This window comes from Schistocerca cancellata, chromosome 3 (assembly GCF_023864275.1).
Source record: "Schistocerca cancellata isolate TAMUIC-IGC-003103 chromosome 3, iqSchCanc2.1, whole genome shotgun sequence".
Lineage (NCBI taxonomy): Eukaryota > Metazoa > Arthropoda > Insecta > Orthoptera > Acrididae > Schistocerca > Schistocerca cancellata.
The window spans coordinates 398,295,490-398,315,322 of NC_064628.1; the positions used below are offsets into that span (position 1 = coordinate 398,295,490).

The 19,833-nt window shown below is 41.4% G+C and overlaps 2 protein-coding genes across 2 annotated transcripts in view; one reads left to right on the forward strand and one right to left on the reverse strand.

The window, feature by feature from the left end:
* LOC126175134 (aspartate aminotransferase, cytoplasmic-like) overlaps positions 1–12,413 on the forward strand; it is a 75,199-nt gene extending 62,786 nt beyond the window's left edge. Inside the window, exons 7-8 of the mRNA XM_049921689.1 lie at positions 4,066–4,208; positions 12,178–12,413. Coding sequence (XP_049777646.1) covers positions 4,066–4,208; positions 12,178–12,320 — 286 coding nt within the window. The 3' untranslated portion in view covers positions 12,321–12,413. The remainder of the gene's footprint in view (positions 1–4,065; positions 4,209–12,177) is intronic.
* The window catches only part of LOC126175133 (uncharacterized), a 338,937-nt gene that overhangs the window by 300,894 nt on the left and 18,210 nt on the right, over positions 1–19,833 (reverse strand). The window lies entirely within an intron of this gene.

Below are 19,833 nucleotides of genomic sequence, written 5' to 3' on the forward strand. Positions count from 1 at the left end.
CCACGAAAGCCCCACTCATGGAGTTGATTGAGGATATGGCGGCGCCAAGTAGTGTCATACGCCTTATGAATGTCAAAGAAGACACCAAGACAATGCTGGTTACGTAGGAAGGCCTGCTGGATGGCCGCCTCAAGCAGGGTCAAATTGTCGATAGTGGAACGACATCGCCGAAAGCCACACTGAGAGGGGCTAAGGAGCTGCCTGGTCTCGAGCAGCCAAACCAGGCGACGGTTGACCATGCGTTCCAACGTCTTCCCGACACAGCTCGTCAAAGCAATACTGCGATAACTGCTGGGATGCGTTCGGTCCTTCCCCGGTTTGAGGAGAGGAATCAAAACCGCCTCCCTCCATGAGTCAGGGTATGTGCCGGATAACCATATCATATTTAAACAACTCAGGAGAACTTCCTTGGATGGCAGCAACAAGTGCTGCAGCATGCTGTACCGGATTTGATCATGACCAGGCGCAGTATCATGAGCCACAGACAGCGCCGAATCCAGTTCCCACATTGTGAAGGGGCAGTTGTAGGGTTCAGAATTTGGAGACCGGAAGTCCAAGTGACCCCTCTCGATGGCAGTTTGGTAGCGGCAGAAATCTGGATCACAGTTAATTGTGGCGGTAGATTCCGCAAAATGCATGGCCTGTGTCTGGGCAATGTCTCTCGGCGCCGTGAGGAGACATCCCTGATGCAGCAATGCCGTGACAGGTAGTGGGCTGCGTTGCCCAGAAATTCTCCTGATGGCTTCCCATACTTTCGTAGAATTAGTGGAGCGGGAGATGGAGTTCAAGAACAATTGCCATGACCGTCGTTTGCTCTCTTTAATCACTCGCCGCGCTTTGGCCCTTGCCACCCGAAAGGCCGCAAGATTGTCAGCTGAGGGACGGCACTTGAAGCAGCGCAGAGCTGCACGGAGGGCTCGGATGGTGGAGTGGCACTCAGTGGTCCACCAGGGGACAGGACGCCTCTTGGGATTACCGGATGACCGTGGAATGGACAATTGAGCAGCATGGGAGATCACGGCTGTAACATGGTCTACCCATTCGTGGACGCTGGCACGGTGTTCCAAAACAGCCAGTTGGCTGAAAAGCGTCGTCAGCTCTGCAGAGGTGCCACTGAGGCGGCACTGAAAATGCCACAGCCTCATCCAGGAGGCGAATCCAAAGGGGGAAGTGGTCACTAGAATGGAGGTCAGCAACAACCTCCCACAGAGCAGAAGCCGCGAGTGCTGGAGAGCAAAAGGAAAGGTCAATAGCCGACGACGACCCGGAAGCAGTACAAAAATGAGTGGGGGCACCAGAGTTGAGGATGCACAGTTCTTCAGACATCATGAGGCTTTCCAGAATGCGACCCCTGGGGCAAGTAGTCGGAGAGCCCCATAAGACATTATGAGCATTGAAGTCCCCCAGCAGAAAAAATGGGCGGGGGAGTTGGCTAATTATGTCTGTGAGAGCCTCAGAGTCTATCACATCCTGAGGAGGTAAGTAGACTGAACAGACTGTGAGCCTCCGACCCACAAGAAGGTCAACTGCAACTGCTTGCAAGTCTGTAACGAGAGGGAGCTCAGATGAGGGGTGCAGGTCACGGACAAAAACCGCAACACCACCCTTTGCCCTGTCAGATCATCTTTCCGATATACGGTATAGCCCCGTAAAGAAGGAGCATCAGTGGCCCGAAAATGTGTCTCTTGGAGACATAAGCACAAAGGGCCCTCTCGTACAAGGAGTTGTAATTCGGCCACATGCGTCCTGAACCCATTCAGGTTCCACTGTAATATGGGAGCCAGTGATTAGGGTGGCTGAACTTTCACCCTTCCTCTGGGCTTCGGAGGAGAGCCCGTACCCGCTGGAGATTTATTCCTGGGGCGAGAAGATCGCCCCCGGTCGACATCGATGTCCATCAGCTCCGATGACGACCCACGGGAGATGTCAGACAGTACGATGGCCTCGTCATCGGACCGACCCTGACTAGTCTCCTCAGGTGGCAAAACCTTCACCTTCGGCGTCTTTGTCTTGGAGGGCTTAGAATGCACAGCCTTGTCAACAGGTGGAACTTTACTCGCCTGGGCAGAAGGCGCCATAGGGGGAGGGGCAGGAAGTACCCCAATGTCAGCAACCACAGCCTTGTCCGATGTTGCAGGGAGAGCCGCAGGTTGCAAAACAACCGCAGCAGCACAAGTGCACTGGCAAATGCAGGTATTAGTGCTAACACTAGCAACCTCCGTTTGCGTAGCAACAGTGGCTATTTGTACCGGTTTCTTCAGAGCGGAAGCGAAAGACGTTGTAAACACAGGAGGTTGCATGGCCTTAAAGAGCTTCTTGGCCTCACCATAGGGGATGCGCTTAGATGTTTTAATCTCCTGTATCTTCCGTTCTTCGAGATAGATGGGGCAGACCCGGCTCCAGACAGGGTGACTCCCAGAGCAATTCACGCACTTCACAGGCGATGAACAATCGGCTCCTTCATGGGCAGGCTGACCACATTTACCACAAGTGGCTATCCCATTGCACCCCAACGTAGTATGCCCAAAGCGCTGACATTTAAAACAGTGCATGGGGTTGGGGAAATATGGCCTTACTGGCAACCGTAAGAACCCCGCTTTAACATGCTCTGGGAGTCTCGGGCAACTGAACGTGAGAATAAACGAGTCGGATTTGACTAGGTTCCCATCGACTCGTTTCATAATATGCTGCACGTCAACAATACCGTCATCAGCCCATTCAGATTTTAACTCATCTGTGGGGATATCCACCAAATCCCTACATGTCACAACACCCTTACTATAGTTCAGAGTGGAGTGGAGCTCGGTCTCGATAGCGTACTCTCCAAGACAGGTTGCCTTCCGAAGAGAAGCGACTTGACGGGAACTAGAAGTCTCAACTAACAGAGTCCCATTGCGAAGTCGCTTCACAGATTTAAGTGTTCCTGCAATCCCCTCAAGACCCTTGTGGATGTAAAAGGGAGAAACCCTCTCAAAGCTACCCTCCTTCCGTTTAATAATCAAAAACACATTCTGATTATCAGCATATGCTCTGTTACGACAGTCTGATAAATCTCGATCAACACCAGGCGCTGGAGGACTCCCAGCACGAAGTCGCTTTTTCGATTGGGTGTGTTTTCCTACCAGTGGCCCACCCAATCCACTGGTAGGGGGAAACGTAGAGGTCGAAGGGTCCATTGTGGTCCCACGAGCAGCTAGGGAACTAAAGGTCCGCTCAGACAGAGCCCCGCGTGCCTGAGTAAGCCTGATACAACTGGGGTGCGGCAGGTGCCCCAGAGGTTGCCCGCTTGCGACTGTTCCACCCCAACAGCCATGCATCTCATAGGCGTGGAGCACACCGGAAGATTGAGGGGTTTTTATAGAGGTTGTCCTTCCTCGCAATCCAGGCGGGTAAGCCAAGATTACCATCCCCCGCAGCACACAACATTCCACCGCCGCGCCATACAGTGGTCGCTGAAGCATGTCCGGGGGTTACGGTGACAGGAAACTGGCGGCGCCGACCAGTCCCCAGCTCAGGACCCCGGGGTCGCCAAGCCCGTACTCAGCAAATGAATGCTGAGCCCCTGGGGGGTTTCTCTTTTTCAGCAAAGCTGTGTTTTATTTCTGGTTTACGTCTTCCGCAATCAATTAGTTGCCTGCTCAAGGAGCAAATCTTTTCTGTTATTTTTAGTGTCTTATTTTATAATCCAATCCCATGAGAATCATCTGACTTGACTTGACTCCATTAGCCTGATTTTAGTTGGTTAATATTCATCTTAGAACATCTTCCCAGGAGATAATCCTTTCTGTTCAACCTATCTTTCAAGTCCTCTGCTATCTCTGAGCAGATTACACTGTTAGTGGCAAAACTTTGAGACCTTGTATTTTCTCCCTGAACTTTTATACCTTCTCTATACGTTTTCTGTTTCCCTTACTACTTGCTCTATGTACAGATCGAATAACATGGATAGGTTACAACCCTGTCTCATTCCCTTCGTAACTACTGCCTCAACTTTTATGCCTCTGTTTGTCTACAATTACAATATGATTCATTCTCATCACATTTAATTTTATTTCTACATTTCAGGAAAGACTGTGTGAAGATCATGACGAAACGGATACAGGAAATGAGGTCAGCACTGAAGTTGTCTCTAGAGAAGCTACAGACACCAGGTAACTGGAACCATATAACAGAACAGAAAGGAATGTTCTCATACACGGGCCTCACAGGTACGTCATCCAATTTGTATGCGTTGTTTCTGCTCCTCTGTGCATTGTAGTTAATAGAAACATTTATTTAACTAAAAGAATGGCACAAAAATGTGGATTACTGTAACTCTTTGCTGAGTCATGTACCAACGATGTGACCAATATGCACGGGTTGCGGTAACTAAACTCAATACAGGTTAATTCTTACAAAAAACTAAAAAATAGCAATCAGCCACTATTAATATGCTATTTATTAAAAATAAACAGTTCTGTTACTGGTTTCTAACTGAATGGTTCATCGACAGACTGGTGTTCATGTTTATAATTTCATTTAACTCATGCTGAACAAGGGATGCTGGCTGTTTCTGGCTGTAGAAAAAGTTTTGTGGAGGGTTGATGCTATCAAAAAGCCTCCATCATTTTTGTTAAATCCTGCCCAGTCGACAAATTCAGGGTGTCTAGGAAACCTACCTTCTTGGGTCGCTAGACAACATTCAAACAAATTGTATTAATGAGTTTTATTACAAAATGGAATTTACAGATACATAACTTGGATTACAGAAATGTGTCGCAAGCAAAGGGCGACATGCAAAATGTTCTTCAATATAAGAATTCCCACATCTGTGTTACACAAATGTGAATAAAGTAGTGACTGCTATACAAGTCCCTAATCTTGAAGCTGCTCTTCAACTGGGCCACGACCAATTGGGTGCAGCGGTTATGTCCTCTTCACCTAGGGGTGACTGCTGTTCCATTGTCATCCTCTAGAGGGGTTGGTGAGTGTGCTATTGGCTGACATCTTTTCACAGCCATCTCTTCTCTCTCATTCCCGACTGGTGTGCTGACGCTCGACTTTATGCCACAACAGTTTTATGGCACTGTTGACTGTCTATGAATAAGTTCATATTTTGCACAATAATAAGCAAGATTCCACACTTTTCTGTACTTTATACAGATAGACAGTGTATATTTCAAGACGCACTGCTCAGATAGTACACTATGGACTTTATAAACTGTATCAACAGTACGGAGAACAGAAAACATTTTAAAAGTCTAGGCATCTGAACCTTTACACCTCTGTACATACACTGCTGCTTAACAAAAAAAAGGGAAGTACCCAGAGGGTGAGGAGGAAATGAAATGAAAGTTCACATGTTGAGAGGGTATGCGATGTTATTGCAGTTCTTACAAAATCGGGAAAAACTGACAGAGAACTTGGCTGTACCAACTCACGTATCAGTACGACACTGCAGCCCCTCTGGCCTGAATGTGTGCACAGAATTGGTGGAGAAGAATGTCATAAAGTCATCGTACCCTCTTCTGAGACAAACTCCCCACAAAAGTTGCAACTGGTCCTCAAGATCCCAGACACCAGAACTGGGGCAGAGCTGATGCCCGAGCTGGCCCCACACATCCTAACGTAGACAAATCTGCGTATCTTGCTGACCACACGGATACCGCAACATCAGGTAGGCAATTTCCAAAGATGCATGCCACGTGTGGGCAGCATTGCGTTGTTGAAAAATGGCACCACGATGCTGTCACACACGAAATGTGCTGTCAGAGTTTCCTCAATCACTACCAGTTGTGTGTGACCCAAAGCCATACCTGATGGCTCCCCACATCGTAACACCACTGTGGCTCTCCAAAGCCTGGAAGAATGGGAGCACTCTCCAGGTTGCTGCCACACTCCCTGAGGGTGGTCACCTGGTGTAGTGCAGAATGGTGATTCATCGCCAAACACAAATCATCAGCAGTCCATGATGCTCAGGAATGGCACCACTCCAAACACAGCCATTTTGCTGTGGTGTTAACAGCAACCCACACACTAAATGATAATCCCTAGTCCAGCCGCTGCTAATCTTCGACAAATGGTGTGGACTGACAGAATATTGCAGGGAGTCCGTGACTTGCTCTTGGATGGCAGGCACAGATGTGAAGGGATACAATGTGTGTGGCCTACTACATGGTGATCATCACTCCTGGTGGTAAGATGTGGTTGATTGTAACCTTGACAAGAAGTAGGTCTCCCCTCACATTCCCCAACTGTCCAACATTGGCCACCATCATCACATTAAAATTCCACACACATCTAGTTATCACATGACTTGACCAGCTGGCCAAATGGAGATCCACAATGAGGGCTCTTTCAAACTGTGCCAGCCTCTGATAATGCTGTCTCATACAAGTATGTGGCATTTTGTGACCTTCACAGAGATCACGCAACATCTGATGCTGTTCATGCCCCTTATATACCGTACGAGGCCTGGTAACAACACTAAACATGAACATTAATGCTCAAGGGTAGCCAGTCTACCCGTCATGGAAAATTGCAACTCTCATCACTTGCATACGTGCTGATGATGTGTATGTGTACAAAGTTAAACTGACATCCAACCACATTTTCTGAATGTTTCACTTTTTTTTTAAGGTAGTGCAAATAAAATAATAATATACAATACAAAAGATAATTCAAAGCACGTAAAATAGAAATATAGACACCCACAACATATCTCACCAACTGAACATCCTTGGAAAAGGACCTTGGTATTCAGGTATCAAGTTAAAAGAAGTCTGCCCAAAACTCTATAGCGTGATTTACACCTAGTGGAAAATAAATTTCAATGTTAATAATTACATATTAAATTATATTTTTAAATTTTTCTTTGAAATAATTAGTGTTAGAAAGTCCGATCAAAATAGTTTGTCTTTAGGAAATACATGATAGTGAATGTTTTTTGTTCAGGATGTTTCCTTTATTACAAGTACACATGCTTCATACAAGTGTAAGCCTACAGGATCATAATAAAAAACTGTTAATTCAGTCTTTAGCTAGTAGAGGAATCAGTGTTTAATAAGTTTAATGTGTCAAAAATAAGAGGTTTTCAAACTCAATTACACAAACATTTCAATGATACTTAATTCCACATGTCATTTCCAGTTTCAACATAGCTGTAATACACACGGCGTTGTTTAGTAGCTAAACAGAAAGTGATTAACACTAGTTTATGTCACTCGATTTCTATTGATTCAGCTACTCCCTTGAGCCACTGTGCCAGGAATTTTCTTGGAGTGCAGAAATAGCACCAAGTGGACACTGAACAATAGACAAAATTATTATGACAGTAACGGAAATTTGGATAGTTAGCAATACACATGCCATCACCTTGACTGAATATGATAATTCTGATCGCTCATAATTTCCTGATCAGAAAAACTTTCATGCATTTCAAAAGCATGCCTCTCAACATATGAGAAAGCAATAAAAATTACATTAAAGGATGATGACAAGAATCTGATAATATAGCACGTGGCAGTTGGATTAAAGCAATCATTCAGATGAGAGAGGTTAAAATGGATAACAGAAAATTGCTAAAATGATAATCTCAGTTACACCACTCAACCATGCAAATGCATACCATTGACTTATGCAACTATATACAGGTACATAAAACTGTTTTAATCTGTTCTTAAAGACTAAAGGAAATAAAACTGAAAGGAATCATGGGAATGAATGACACACTTTGTAACAGTATATTGCCACAATGGTCATTGTGATGACTGATTTTCACAATGGCCTAACTGTGAAAATATAACCCTTGTTTCCCACCAGCTGAAATCATCCCCACGGCCATGCTTACGGTCATGGGCTTTTGTCGCACGTCAATTAAGACTGATATGTTATCAATGGTAAGGACACACTGCATTGTTAAGCAATTGTGAATGCATTTTCTGACAAAACACAAAAGAAATGTTTTAGGCTCTTGGCTAGAAACAAACTCGATTTTTTTCAAGAGCCAAGTAATCAAGAAAGCTGATATAGTATATGTGTTTAGTCAAAAAGAAAAACAGCCAAAACAACCTACATGAAGGTGAACAGAGAAAATTTATTTCAAATCCAACAGAGTACAACTGCGCTTCAGTTGAAAGACACCACCAACTGCAATCTAAAGAAATATATATCATGTATGGTAATGAAAGATGCCAAACACCCAACTTTGTTTAGTGATGCAAATTGGAGAATATTGTGGAAGCAGAGTATGCTACAAAAGAGAATGCGGGGAAATTGACAGAAGTAGCTTAATTACATGCACCTATAATAAGTGCTACATGCAAAGCCTACAATAGTTTCCACTGTTATATCCCGGTGAAAGACTTACCAGAACATCCTAGGAAATTCTGTAATACTGTTCCAGCATTTGGAATCCTTACCAAGAAAGTATACTAGCAGAAGCTGAACACATTCAGAGATGTGCAGCTAGAGGTGGAGCAGATTAGTACAGTGCATACGCTAAAGTTAAAGAGATGCTTGGGGAACTTTGGATGAAAGATGGACATTGCACTCTCAAAACTAGACTGAGTAAATTTAGAGGGCTAATATTTGTGGGAAACTATGTGACACTACCATTGCAATCACCACATATCTCACATATATATCTTTAGAGTATGGTGAGAGAGAGTAGGTCACATAAGATGTGTACAGGCAGTCAGTTTTTCTCTCACTCAATTTGAAAAAAGAATAGTAAAAAAAATTGCTAGTGATGGTAAGGACCACCATTTACCATGCACTGTACAGTGGCTTGCAGAGTGAATAGCTAAATGTAGACAAGGGGAACTATTCCAATGAGTCATATCTCATTTACAGACACATGAGGACCAACATCAGCTTTAAGTAGTCTTCTTTTTTGTGCTCATTACTTATGTTAAGACACAGAAAGTTTGCAGCACATTGCTAGAAATATAAAAGCTTTTGGACAAACTCCTTCCTCAGAAGTAGAACTCTCACACATTCACACAATGCTACTGTCTTTGGCTGTTGGAGATGACTGTGATTGCTTCGGATGTGAGCAACTAGTTTCATGATGCATATTATCATAATAATCTTCCTACAACTTTCTCTCTGTTTAGCTGTTTAACTTATTCACATTCATTTGGAAATGCTAGCCAATAAATGTGACACACTCAAAGACTTTACCAGTCATTCCCACTTGGGGACCATTATGAGTTAATAAAGAAATAACAAAAAAGTAGCAAAAATATTTCATTTACAAATGCTAATTTTAAGCAAGATTATTTAACAGCAGAAGGGAACATGTTCACACAGGAACTGATATCCCACATACTGACCTGACTTGTAGCAATAAGTACTCTAGCATACTGCCTCCCTACCATGATGACAACTACATATACTATTCAAGAAAGAAACACCTTGCACTAAATACACTGTGCAACAGAATTAAAGGATCATGTTTAGGGACCCTTGTAATTGTCAACAAAAGAGAGGCCCCAGTATGGCAAAACCCTCAGTGGCACCCATCCACTTTTACTGACAATTTTAAAAATGAATGTGTACAGAAACAGCACATAATCTAGTCTGAGGCGCATGCAGGCAGGTAACTTGATTTGCAGCGGTGTCAATGAGTTGCTTACATCCAGGCACCACAGATTACTTTACAGGTTGTTTCAGTACAACAGGATCGTATGTTTCTCAATTCTCAATAAAGGTGGGCACGTGCCATTGAGGGTTTTTGCCGAACTGGGAGTTTGGTCAGTGTGTCAATGTTGCATCCCCTCCCCTTGCATAAAACACCACAGGGGGACACGAAATAGGAGAGATAAAAATGCATTAAGTACTCTTTCCTGATACAGATCATGTTCAGATTTTGTTTTGAATAAGATGATTCAGCTATGTCAAAGTTTGTCAAGAATGTATTCCTGTTGTTCATTGCACTGCTGTCATTTTCCATCATGAAATGTGTGGGAATCAACACCTCAGGGAAAGGGGTAGTTCCATTGATGCCCTTTATAGCACTCCCTGAGGTCTTTTCATGCTGATTCTGAGCGGTGTTTGGAATGTTTTTCTCAACCCATAAGTAAACCACATGATTTCAACACTGTGTGTCGTGATTCTAACATCTCATGACACAGGCATCAAAAGAAGGGGTGAAATGTGGGTAAGAGGGGGTGTCACACGACATGTCAACAATGGCATTGGGTACAATTGTGGTGAATTTTGGTGCCAATGTGACATCATTAACCCACTTTACACATCACATGAACTTCTGAGCTGTGGCTCTTTTTTCACATATGTCAACACCTTGCTATTTTAAGCATCGCTGAGCCCAAGGGTGAATGCAGGGTGTCATGTATTTGTACCACTAGAGAGGAAAGTTGTATGCACTTTCAAGCCTAATTTAAAACTTAGGTGTTGCAGAGGGTGGGAATTACAGTGTTAAAAGAAGTGATCCTTTAATTCCGTTGCACAATGTAATTTCTTAGGTATCACTTAAAAAAAACAGTGTTGAGATGGGCGATGAAAAATATTTGTGTTAACAGAAGTGTTATGAGGCATGTCTTTTATGTCCAATGCATAACTGTTGTCAGCAATCTGGGTACATCTGTTGAGTATACGTATCTATTGGTTACCTACAGACAATATAATAGAAGAATGAGTGTTTATGTATGTTCATGCTTATTTACAATGCTTCAGTTAACTTAAAATCTCAATGGGTGAAATATGTGCAGTGATTCACTTTCTATGTGGAAAATAGTATAAAACATGCAAAGTTCATTGGCAACTTAGTGAAGTCTGTGGTGAGAACATTGAGTGGTGGAATGGTAAAAAAGTGGTTACAGCATTAAAGAATCCCCATCCTAATGTTCACTTAAACTGCCGACTACGTGCACACAACCAGTCAAGCAATGAGTAGTTTGAAGTCGTTTGAGTGCTGCAGTAAGTAATAAAGGTAATGAATTTTTTAGACAAACTGTCACTGAAGATGAAAAATGGATGTCTTCTACAAGACCAGAGTGAAAATTACAATCAATGCTTTGGAAGCATTTAACATCACCAAAGGAAGTGAAGTCCAAGCACGCAACTTCAGCCCAATCAATCACATGCACTGTGCCTGAGATAGGCAAGGAGCATTGCTTGTGGATTTTTCACTCCAGGATAACACAATTAAATCTGATACTTTTGTGACATATTAACTCAACTCTGTCAAGCAACTGCAAACAAAAAGCTTGGCAAGGTCAGTAAAGGGGTGTCTTTGCTTAATGACAATATTCACCTGTATATCTCTCAGCAAATGCAAGATCTCACTGTGTCATATGCCAGGTAGCAAAGCTTATTTTTATTGTAATCGCACATTGCATATTATGTTAGAGAGGAAATTATCAATTGATAATGTAACTACCTCCCAACCAATGTTATGTAACTCAGTGGAAAACGAATATCAAAATATCTTCATTTCTCTCCTGAAGTATTCCTCTATCTGACTCATTAATGTACATTAAACAGCCATTAGAATGTCAGATTGTATACTTTGTGTGCTGGGTACACACACACACACACACACACACACACACACACAATGCACAATGTGTGAAGTTAGTTGTCCTGCCAACATATCCTCCAATCACCTAATCCTCCTGGCCTCAATCCCTACAAGACCCTGCCCCACTCCTACCTCCATCACTGCCCCAGGTTCTGGTTTCCTGCACTTTCACTCTCTTCTCCAAAGTCTACCTCATCTCCTGCTCTCTCCCCCCCTTCTCAGTTCACTCCATCACATAACTATGTGGTGTGCAACTCTCATTGCTTGTAGTGAGAATGAGCTCATAAGTGTCACATTCCAATACCCTGCGGCTGTCAGCCACAGTTTCCCTATCCTACCCTACCCTACCCTCCCTCCCTCCTATGCCAACATTTTGCCCCCATCCACTCCATCTGACACGACTGCTCATCACTGTCAAGCTGCAGTGCAGACACAATATAGTCAGCCAGGGCACTGTAGCTATACAGGCATGTATGCACTCTATATCCATGAAGAAGGGTTCACCTAGAAGCTAGGAGTATTCTCAGTCTCAGTTATGTGCCTATCGGTGACTCAGTGTCCTATCTGGTGAGTTATTTTCTTTCATCCTTAAATTATGTGTAGTACATTTTTGCTTGTACACATAAAAAAAAAATACTGTTGTTTTGTTGCAGCCCAGCAAGTTGAGTATTTGAGGGATACATGGCACATTTATCTCTACAGCAGTGGAAGAGCAAATATGTGTGGTTTAAACACCAAAAATGTAAATTATGTGGCAAAAGCATTCAACGATGCTATCAGAAATGTGGCTCATTAGCAGCTCTCAAGGGCTATAAATTACATGAATGGTTTTAATACCATACTTCACCATGAAGATGTGGAAATAACAAAATAAAGTGAAATTTGAATGAAATTTCAATCATAAATACAAACTCTGTAATTTTATGTGATACACACCCGTAGCACACACTCTAGTTCCCCACTCCTTTCCCTGTTGATTTTGCCTCCTGGTAGACAAGGTACAAAACCTTTCCCACTGATCTACACAATACTTCTTATTCTAGCCTTTCTATGGGCATCTCATACATCACCATTTGCAGAACCACACTGGCATATAATATACTGAACAGTACATAGCACAGCCTCAAAGTGGATAGAGTCACAAAAAAGCAATATCAGGTTTTACAACACACATAATCAAAGTACTGAAAGAACAGGGAAAACTTTGTAGTGTATTCACTGAACTGCCAAAGGCCTTTGATTGACTAAATGTGTCACATATTTTTGTTAAGAGTAACTTCACAATTTTGGTAGAACAGCTGAATCAGTTAGTATTACAAAATCAGTAACCACTATTTAGAATAAAATCATAAACTGTGTATGATGCATACACTATACCAAAAAGTTTTATACTAGGGCAACTTTTTAAAACTCATGTCCAAATGAAATTTTAGGAGCTGAAAATGAAAATTGAACTATGTATGCTGGTATCAATCTTTAGTACTAATTAGTAATGGACTTGCAAGTGGCGATGTATGCAGACGTGTAAACAGCAAGAAAATACTTTTGAGGGGAAAATCTATTCATAACTGAAGTAAAATAACACATATGAAAATGGAGCAAGCAATACTGAAGAGATCAATATTAACTTTACAAACACAGTTTTTGAGGATCTCTGAAGCAAGTTCCTTAGTTTGAATATAGACGCTTTTATGTATAGGAAACTCATACGTAAAACATAGGAATTGGCTAAAACTGAGAAACATATTTCTCTTGGAAAAGAAAAAAAAATCCCCAAAACACTCAACAAGGACACACTATCTTAATGAACTATTACAGTTTTATTTATACTCACATTTAACATTGCATACCATTAAACAAAGTATAGAAATGACACAAGAAGCACAAAACAGTTATTAAGTATGCTGGATGTATTCAGTAATATTCATAGTATATTGGAATACGTACAGTACATAAAGTACCATTATTTTTAATTACATGAATTGTCAAGTGATTTTCATCAACCTCCAAATACTACCTCTGCTGCTCTCTTCCTCTGTGTGTTGGGGGAGGGAGAGAATGAAAGAGATAGGTATCGCAAAGGATGTTGCGGATCACTTGAGACAACAGCTACATTTAGACAGTTTGCTTGCTTTTTTCTTATATATTTGTGTCTTTTACATCTACATCTACATACATACTCCACAACCTACCATAAGAAGTGTGGCGGAGGGTACCCTGTACCACTGCTAGTTATTTTCATTCTAGTTCCACTCGCAAATAGAGCGAGGAAAAAAAAAGACTGTTTATATACCCCCATATGAGACCTACTTTCACTTACGTTATCTTTGAGGTCCTCGCGTGAAGTATATGTTGGCAGCAGTAAAATCATTCTGCAGTCTGCTTCAAATAAAAGTTCTCTAAATTTTCTCATTAATATTCCTCAAAAAGAACTTCACCTTCCCTCCTAGGATTCCCATTTAAATTCCTGAAGAATCTCCACAATAGTTGTATGTTGTTCAAGCCTATCACTAACAAATCTAGCAGCCAGCCTCTGAATTGCTTCGATGTCTTCCTTTAATCTGACATGGTACATATCCCATATGGTTCTGCAGAACTCAAGAACAGGTCACACTGGTGTCCTACAAGCAGTCTCCTTCACAGATGAACCACACTTTCCTAAAATTCTCTTAATAAAATGAAGTCAGCCATTCACCTTCCCTACAACAATCATTACACGATAGCTCCATTTCATAATGTTTTGCATCATTACGCACAGATATGTCAACAACATCAGTGTGTCAAGCAGGACATTACTCATGTTGTATCCAAACATTATAAGTTTGTTTTTCCTACTCATCTGCATTGACTTACAATTTTCTGCATTTAGACCTAGTTGTCATTCACCACACCAACTAGAAATATTGTTCAAGTCATCTTGTATCCAACTACAGTCACTCCCCAACGATATCTTCCCAAACACCACAGCATCAACAGCAAACAGCTGCAGATTGCAGCCTCTGCCAGGTCATTTATGTACTTAAAAAATGGCAGCAGTGACTTCACACTTCACTGAGGCACTCCTGACAATAATGTTGTCCCTGATTAACACTTGCCATCAATGGCAATATACTGGATTCTGTTAGTCAAGGAGCTGGTTGAAACCTGAAATTGATAGCAGTGAGATTTTTGGGGAAAAATTTAAGTTTATATCGAAAGGATACGCAAATGGGAAATGGAGGTAGTGTATCTTTCACAGTAAACAAGAAACTCAAATTAACCCAGATAGAAATTGAAGCTGCATGTAAGACTGTTTGGGCAAGATACAGTACCAGCGGTGGGCATAAATAGGTAATTGGACCCACCAGACTCATCTTCTGATGTAACTGAAAACTTGAGAGAAAACCTCAGTTCACTTGTAAATTCAGTCACACTGTAATAAACAATGAAGGCTCTAATCATCCAACAATTAATTAGGAAAAATACAGTTTTGTTAGTGGTGGGCATGATAAGACACCCTGGACAACAATGATTACCAAAGTACTAAAGACAACTGAAACAAGTGGCTTTTCATAAACCATGCTATGTCCTGTATTCAGACAATGTTCTGCAATTGCCGACTTTTCCAGTTGACAAAGGCATGTATGATGCTGATGTTCATCGCAGCATTCTTGCACAGTGCGACATATATATGCTGACCCACACTGACAAGGAATCTTGTACACACCACATTTCCTCACGCCAAGATCATCTTTAACCGAATACAACAGGTTTCTCTTAGAACATATTCTGAGCTCAAACATTATGAGGCATCTTGAACAGAATGACCTCCTCCGTGCCAACCAGCATGGATTTTGAAAACATTGAACATGTGAAACTTGTACTTTTCTCACATGACGTACTGAAAACTTTGGATCAAGGCACTCTGGTATATGCTGTATTTCTTAATTTCCAAAAAGCATTTGACTCGGCACCACACCCATGCTTATTATCAAAAGTACGATCACGAGAGGTATCAAGTGGAATTTGTGACTGGACAGAGGTCTTTTTAGTAGGAGGGACACAGCATGTTATCTTGGACGGATCATCAGATGTAGAAGTTACTTCAGGTGTGCCCCAGGGAAGTGTGTTGGGACCCTTGCTATTCATGTTGTATATTAATTACCTTGCAGACAATATTAATGGTACAATCAGTCTTTTTGCAGATGATTCAGTGATCTATAATGAAGTACCATCTGAAAGAAGCTGCACAAATATTCAGTCAGATCTTGGTAAGATTTCAACATGGTGAAGTAATTGGCAACTTGCTCCAAATGTTTAGAAATGTAAAATTGTGCACTTCACAAAATGAAAAAAATTTTCTATCCTATGACTATAATATCAATGAGTCACTGCTGGAATCGGCCAACTCATACAAATAGCTGGGTGTAATACTTCATAAGAATATGAAATGGAATGATCATAGAGGCACATTTGTGGCTAAAGCAGGTGCTAGACTTTGGTTTATTGGTAGAATACTAGAGAAGAGCAAACAGTCTACAAAGAAGATTGCTTACAAATCACTCACATGACTGACTGTACAATATTGCTCAAGTGTAGGGGTCTCATACCAAATAGGACTAAACGGGTATTGAATGTATGCAGAGAAGTTCAGCACTGATGATCATAGGTTTGTTTGATTTTTGGCAGTGTGTCACAGAAATCCTGAAGGAAGTGAACTGGAAGACTGTTGAAGATAGATGTTCGAGGTTTGTTCAAAAAATTCTGGACCTTTGTCCGCAAAATTTTTCTACACTTAGCTATTACTTATTGCGCATGGTCTCCTTCGAAATGCTTTACTCCACAATTGATACACTGCTCCTGTACACCTCTTGCTGGAATGCGCAAAGCGCCATCTGTAAATTTTCTTTTATCTCATCTATCACTGCAAATCTTCATCCTTTCAATTGGGTTTTCTATTTTGGAAATAGAAAAAATCCACAGGTGCCAGGTGTGGAGAGTACAGAGGATGAGGCAGCACAGTGATTTTGTTTTTTGTGCAATTGTTATGCACCAATAGCATTATCGTGATGCAAGAGCCACATTTCAGGCCATTTCCCTCTCACATTTTCTTGCAGGCATCACAACACGTCCCAAAAGTACCATCAGTTAACAGTTTGTCCCTGTGGCATGAGCTCATCCTTCAAAGTCAACCAGCATGACTTCGACATTTGACCTGACCTGATGAGCTTTTTTTGGCCTTGGAGAACCTTTCCTGTGACCCATTATGAAGATTGAACCTTGGTCTCACATCATAAATATTGACCCATGTCTCATCACATCTCGTTCTCATCTGTGCAATCCAAAAGCTCTTCACAGATTGTGAGGTGAAGGTTTTTCAGGTTTTGACTCATGAGCCATGGACAAACTTGGTGGCAAGATGACGCATTTCAAGATGCTGTCTCAGGATTTCATGACACGGTCCAATTGAAGTGTTACATCTTCTACAATCTCTTTGACAGTTTATCTTTGATTGGCACGCACAATTTTGTTGACGGTCCTGACATGAGTGTCATCAGTAGACATTGAAGGGTGTCCTGAGAGAGGGTCTCCCGTAACTTCTGTCTGGTCAGTTTTCAACCATGTGAACCATTCATAACACCAAGTACACCTTAAGCACTGATCACTGTAGGCGTCCTGCATCATTTGTTGTGTCTCTGTAAAGGTTTTCTTGAGTTTCACGCAAAATTTAATGCAGACGTGTTGCTCCTCTAACTCTGCTATCTTGAAATTTGAGAACTGTGTGATCCAATGTTGTACTCAATACAGCACTGAACAATAACTAACAGACATACAACAATGAAACTTCCACCTGTTGCACATTAAACTTAGGTGTGTGCAGGGATGCTAACTGCATTTTGCTCCAACACACCTTTGGCGCAAAATTACAAGTGTTCTACAATTTTTTGAACAGACCCCATAAACTATTCCGAGAAACAAAGTTTCAAGAACCGGCTTTAAATGATGACTCTAGGGGTATACTTCAACCTCCTATGTATCACTCACATAGGGATGAGACTAGAATACTTACTGTACACAGAGAGGCATTCAAACAATTGTTCTTCCCACGCTCCATATGTGAATAGAATGGGAAGAAATCTTAATAACATGTACAATGGGACATATCCACTGCCATGCATATCACAGTGGTTTGCAGAGTATAGATGTCGATTTAGATGTCAAGTCTTCGAGCTATTCACATATCTGGGAACCTATTCCATATGTCTGTACCTTTGTTCACAGCCTGCAGGGAGCACTTTTTTTTATTTACTTACATGTCAAGTTCCGTAGGACCAAATTGAGGAGCAAATCTCCATAGTCATGGAACATGTGAGTACATGAAATTACAACATAAAAGTAACAACAGATAAAAATAAATGTTTATGAACCCAAAACAAGTCAGTCCATAAGTTTAAGTAAATGCAATCAACAATACAACAAAAACAGCTTAATTTTTCAAGAACCTCCTTGACAGAATAGAAAAAAATGACCCATGAGGAAACACTTCAGTTTCGATTTGGATGTGCGTGAATTACAACTAAGGTTTTCGAATGTGAGTGGTAGCTTATTGAAAATGGATGCAGCAGTATACTGCACACTTTTCTGCACAAGAGTTAAGAAAGTCTGATCCAAATGCAGGTTTGATTTCTGCTGAGTATTACGTGAGTGAAAGCTGCTTATTCTTGGGGATAAGCTCTCTTGAACAGGGGTCGACAAGAGGTTCTTGAACTTACACCACTTATTGCCTGAACCACCCATTTCTGAGCCAAAAGTATCCTTTTAGAATGGGAAGAGTTACCTCAAAATATAATACCATGTGACATAAGTGAATGAAAATAAGCAAAGTAGACTAATTTTCATGTCAAATGATCACTCACTTCAGATACCATTCGAGCAGTAAAAATGGCAGCATTAAGTCTTTGAACAAGATCCTGAATGTGGGCTTTCCATGACAGTTTACTATCTATCTGAACACCTAGAAATTTGAACTGTTCAGTTCCACTAATCATATGGCCACCAGGTTTTGTAGAATTGTTTGTTAGAAACTGTAAAAACTGAGTCTTACTGTGATTTAGCATTAGTTTATTTTCTACACGCCATGAACTTAGGTCATGAACTGCACTATTTGAAACCAAGTCAATGTTGCACACAACATACTTTACTACCATGCTAGTGTCATCAGCAAACAGAAATATTTTATTAGAGTTACCTGTAGTACTAGAGAGCATATCATTTATATAAATAAGGAACATGAGTGGCCCCAACAGTGATCCCTGGGGCACCCCCCTCGACTGTACTCCACTCAGTCCCCACATCACAGCCTTTCTCAACATTGTGAATAATGACCTTTTGCTGTCTGTTGCTAAAGTAAGAGATGAACCAATTTGAGCTACTTCCCATATTTTGTAATGGTCCAAATTCTGGAGCAATATTTTGTGATCAACACAATCAAATGCTCAGTTAAATGCCTAGCATTCGAAACTTTTTGTTTAGACCATCCAGTAAATCACAGAGAAAAGAGAATATAGCATTTTCAGTTGTTAAATGACTTCTAAAGCTGAACTGTACATTTGATAGCAAATTGTGTGGTATAAAATGATCAATTATCCTTACATACACAACATTTTTAATAACTTTAGCAAACATGGATGGCATAGAAATAGGTCTAAAATTATCTAAATTATCCCTTTCTCCCTTTTTATAAAGTGGCTTTACTACTGAGTACTTTAATCGCTCAGGAAACTTGCCATTCCTAAAGGAAAAATTACAAATATGGCTAAATACAGGCCTAAGATGTGCAGCACAGTACTTTAATATTCTGCTAGGCACTCCATCATAACCTTGAGAGTCCTTAGTCTTCAGTGACTTAATTGCTGACACACTCTCCTTCTTGTCTGTATCACAGAGGAGTATTTCAGACATCAATGGTTGGTTGGTTGGCTTGAGGGATAAAAGGACCAAACTACAGAGTCATCAGTCCCTTGTTCCAGACGCAAAGAAGGCTCCCAAAGTACAGTTGTGAAACTAAAAGGGGGGAAAAGGAATGTGGAACCACACCTAAAAAGAAAACGAATGGCATGAACAAAAAACAGAGAGATCATACACCATAAGGAAAAGTAGAAAAAGGCATTAAAACCATAGTGCGGATGGTCTGGGCTGGCTGATCACAAGAATAAAAGTGGATGAGCCAGCCACACTGCAACACATTGAAATGTCCACCACAAAAAGGCAAGGCGAGATGAACACATGTAGGGAAGAGACAAACACAAAGAGGAACGAATGCAAACAAA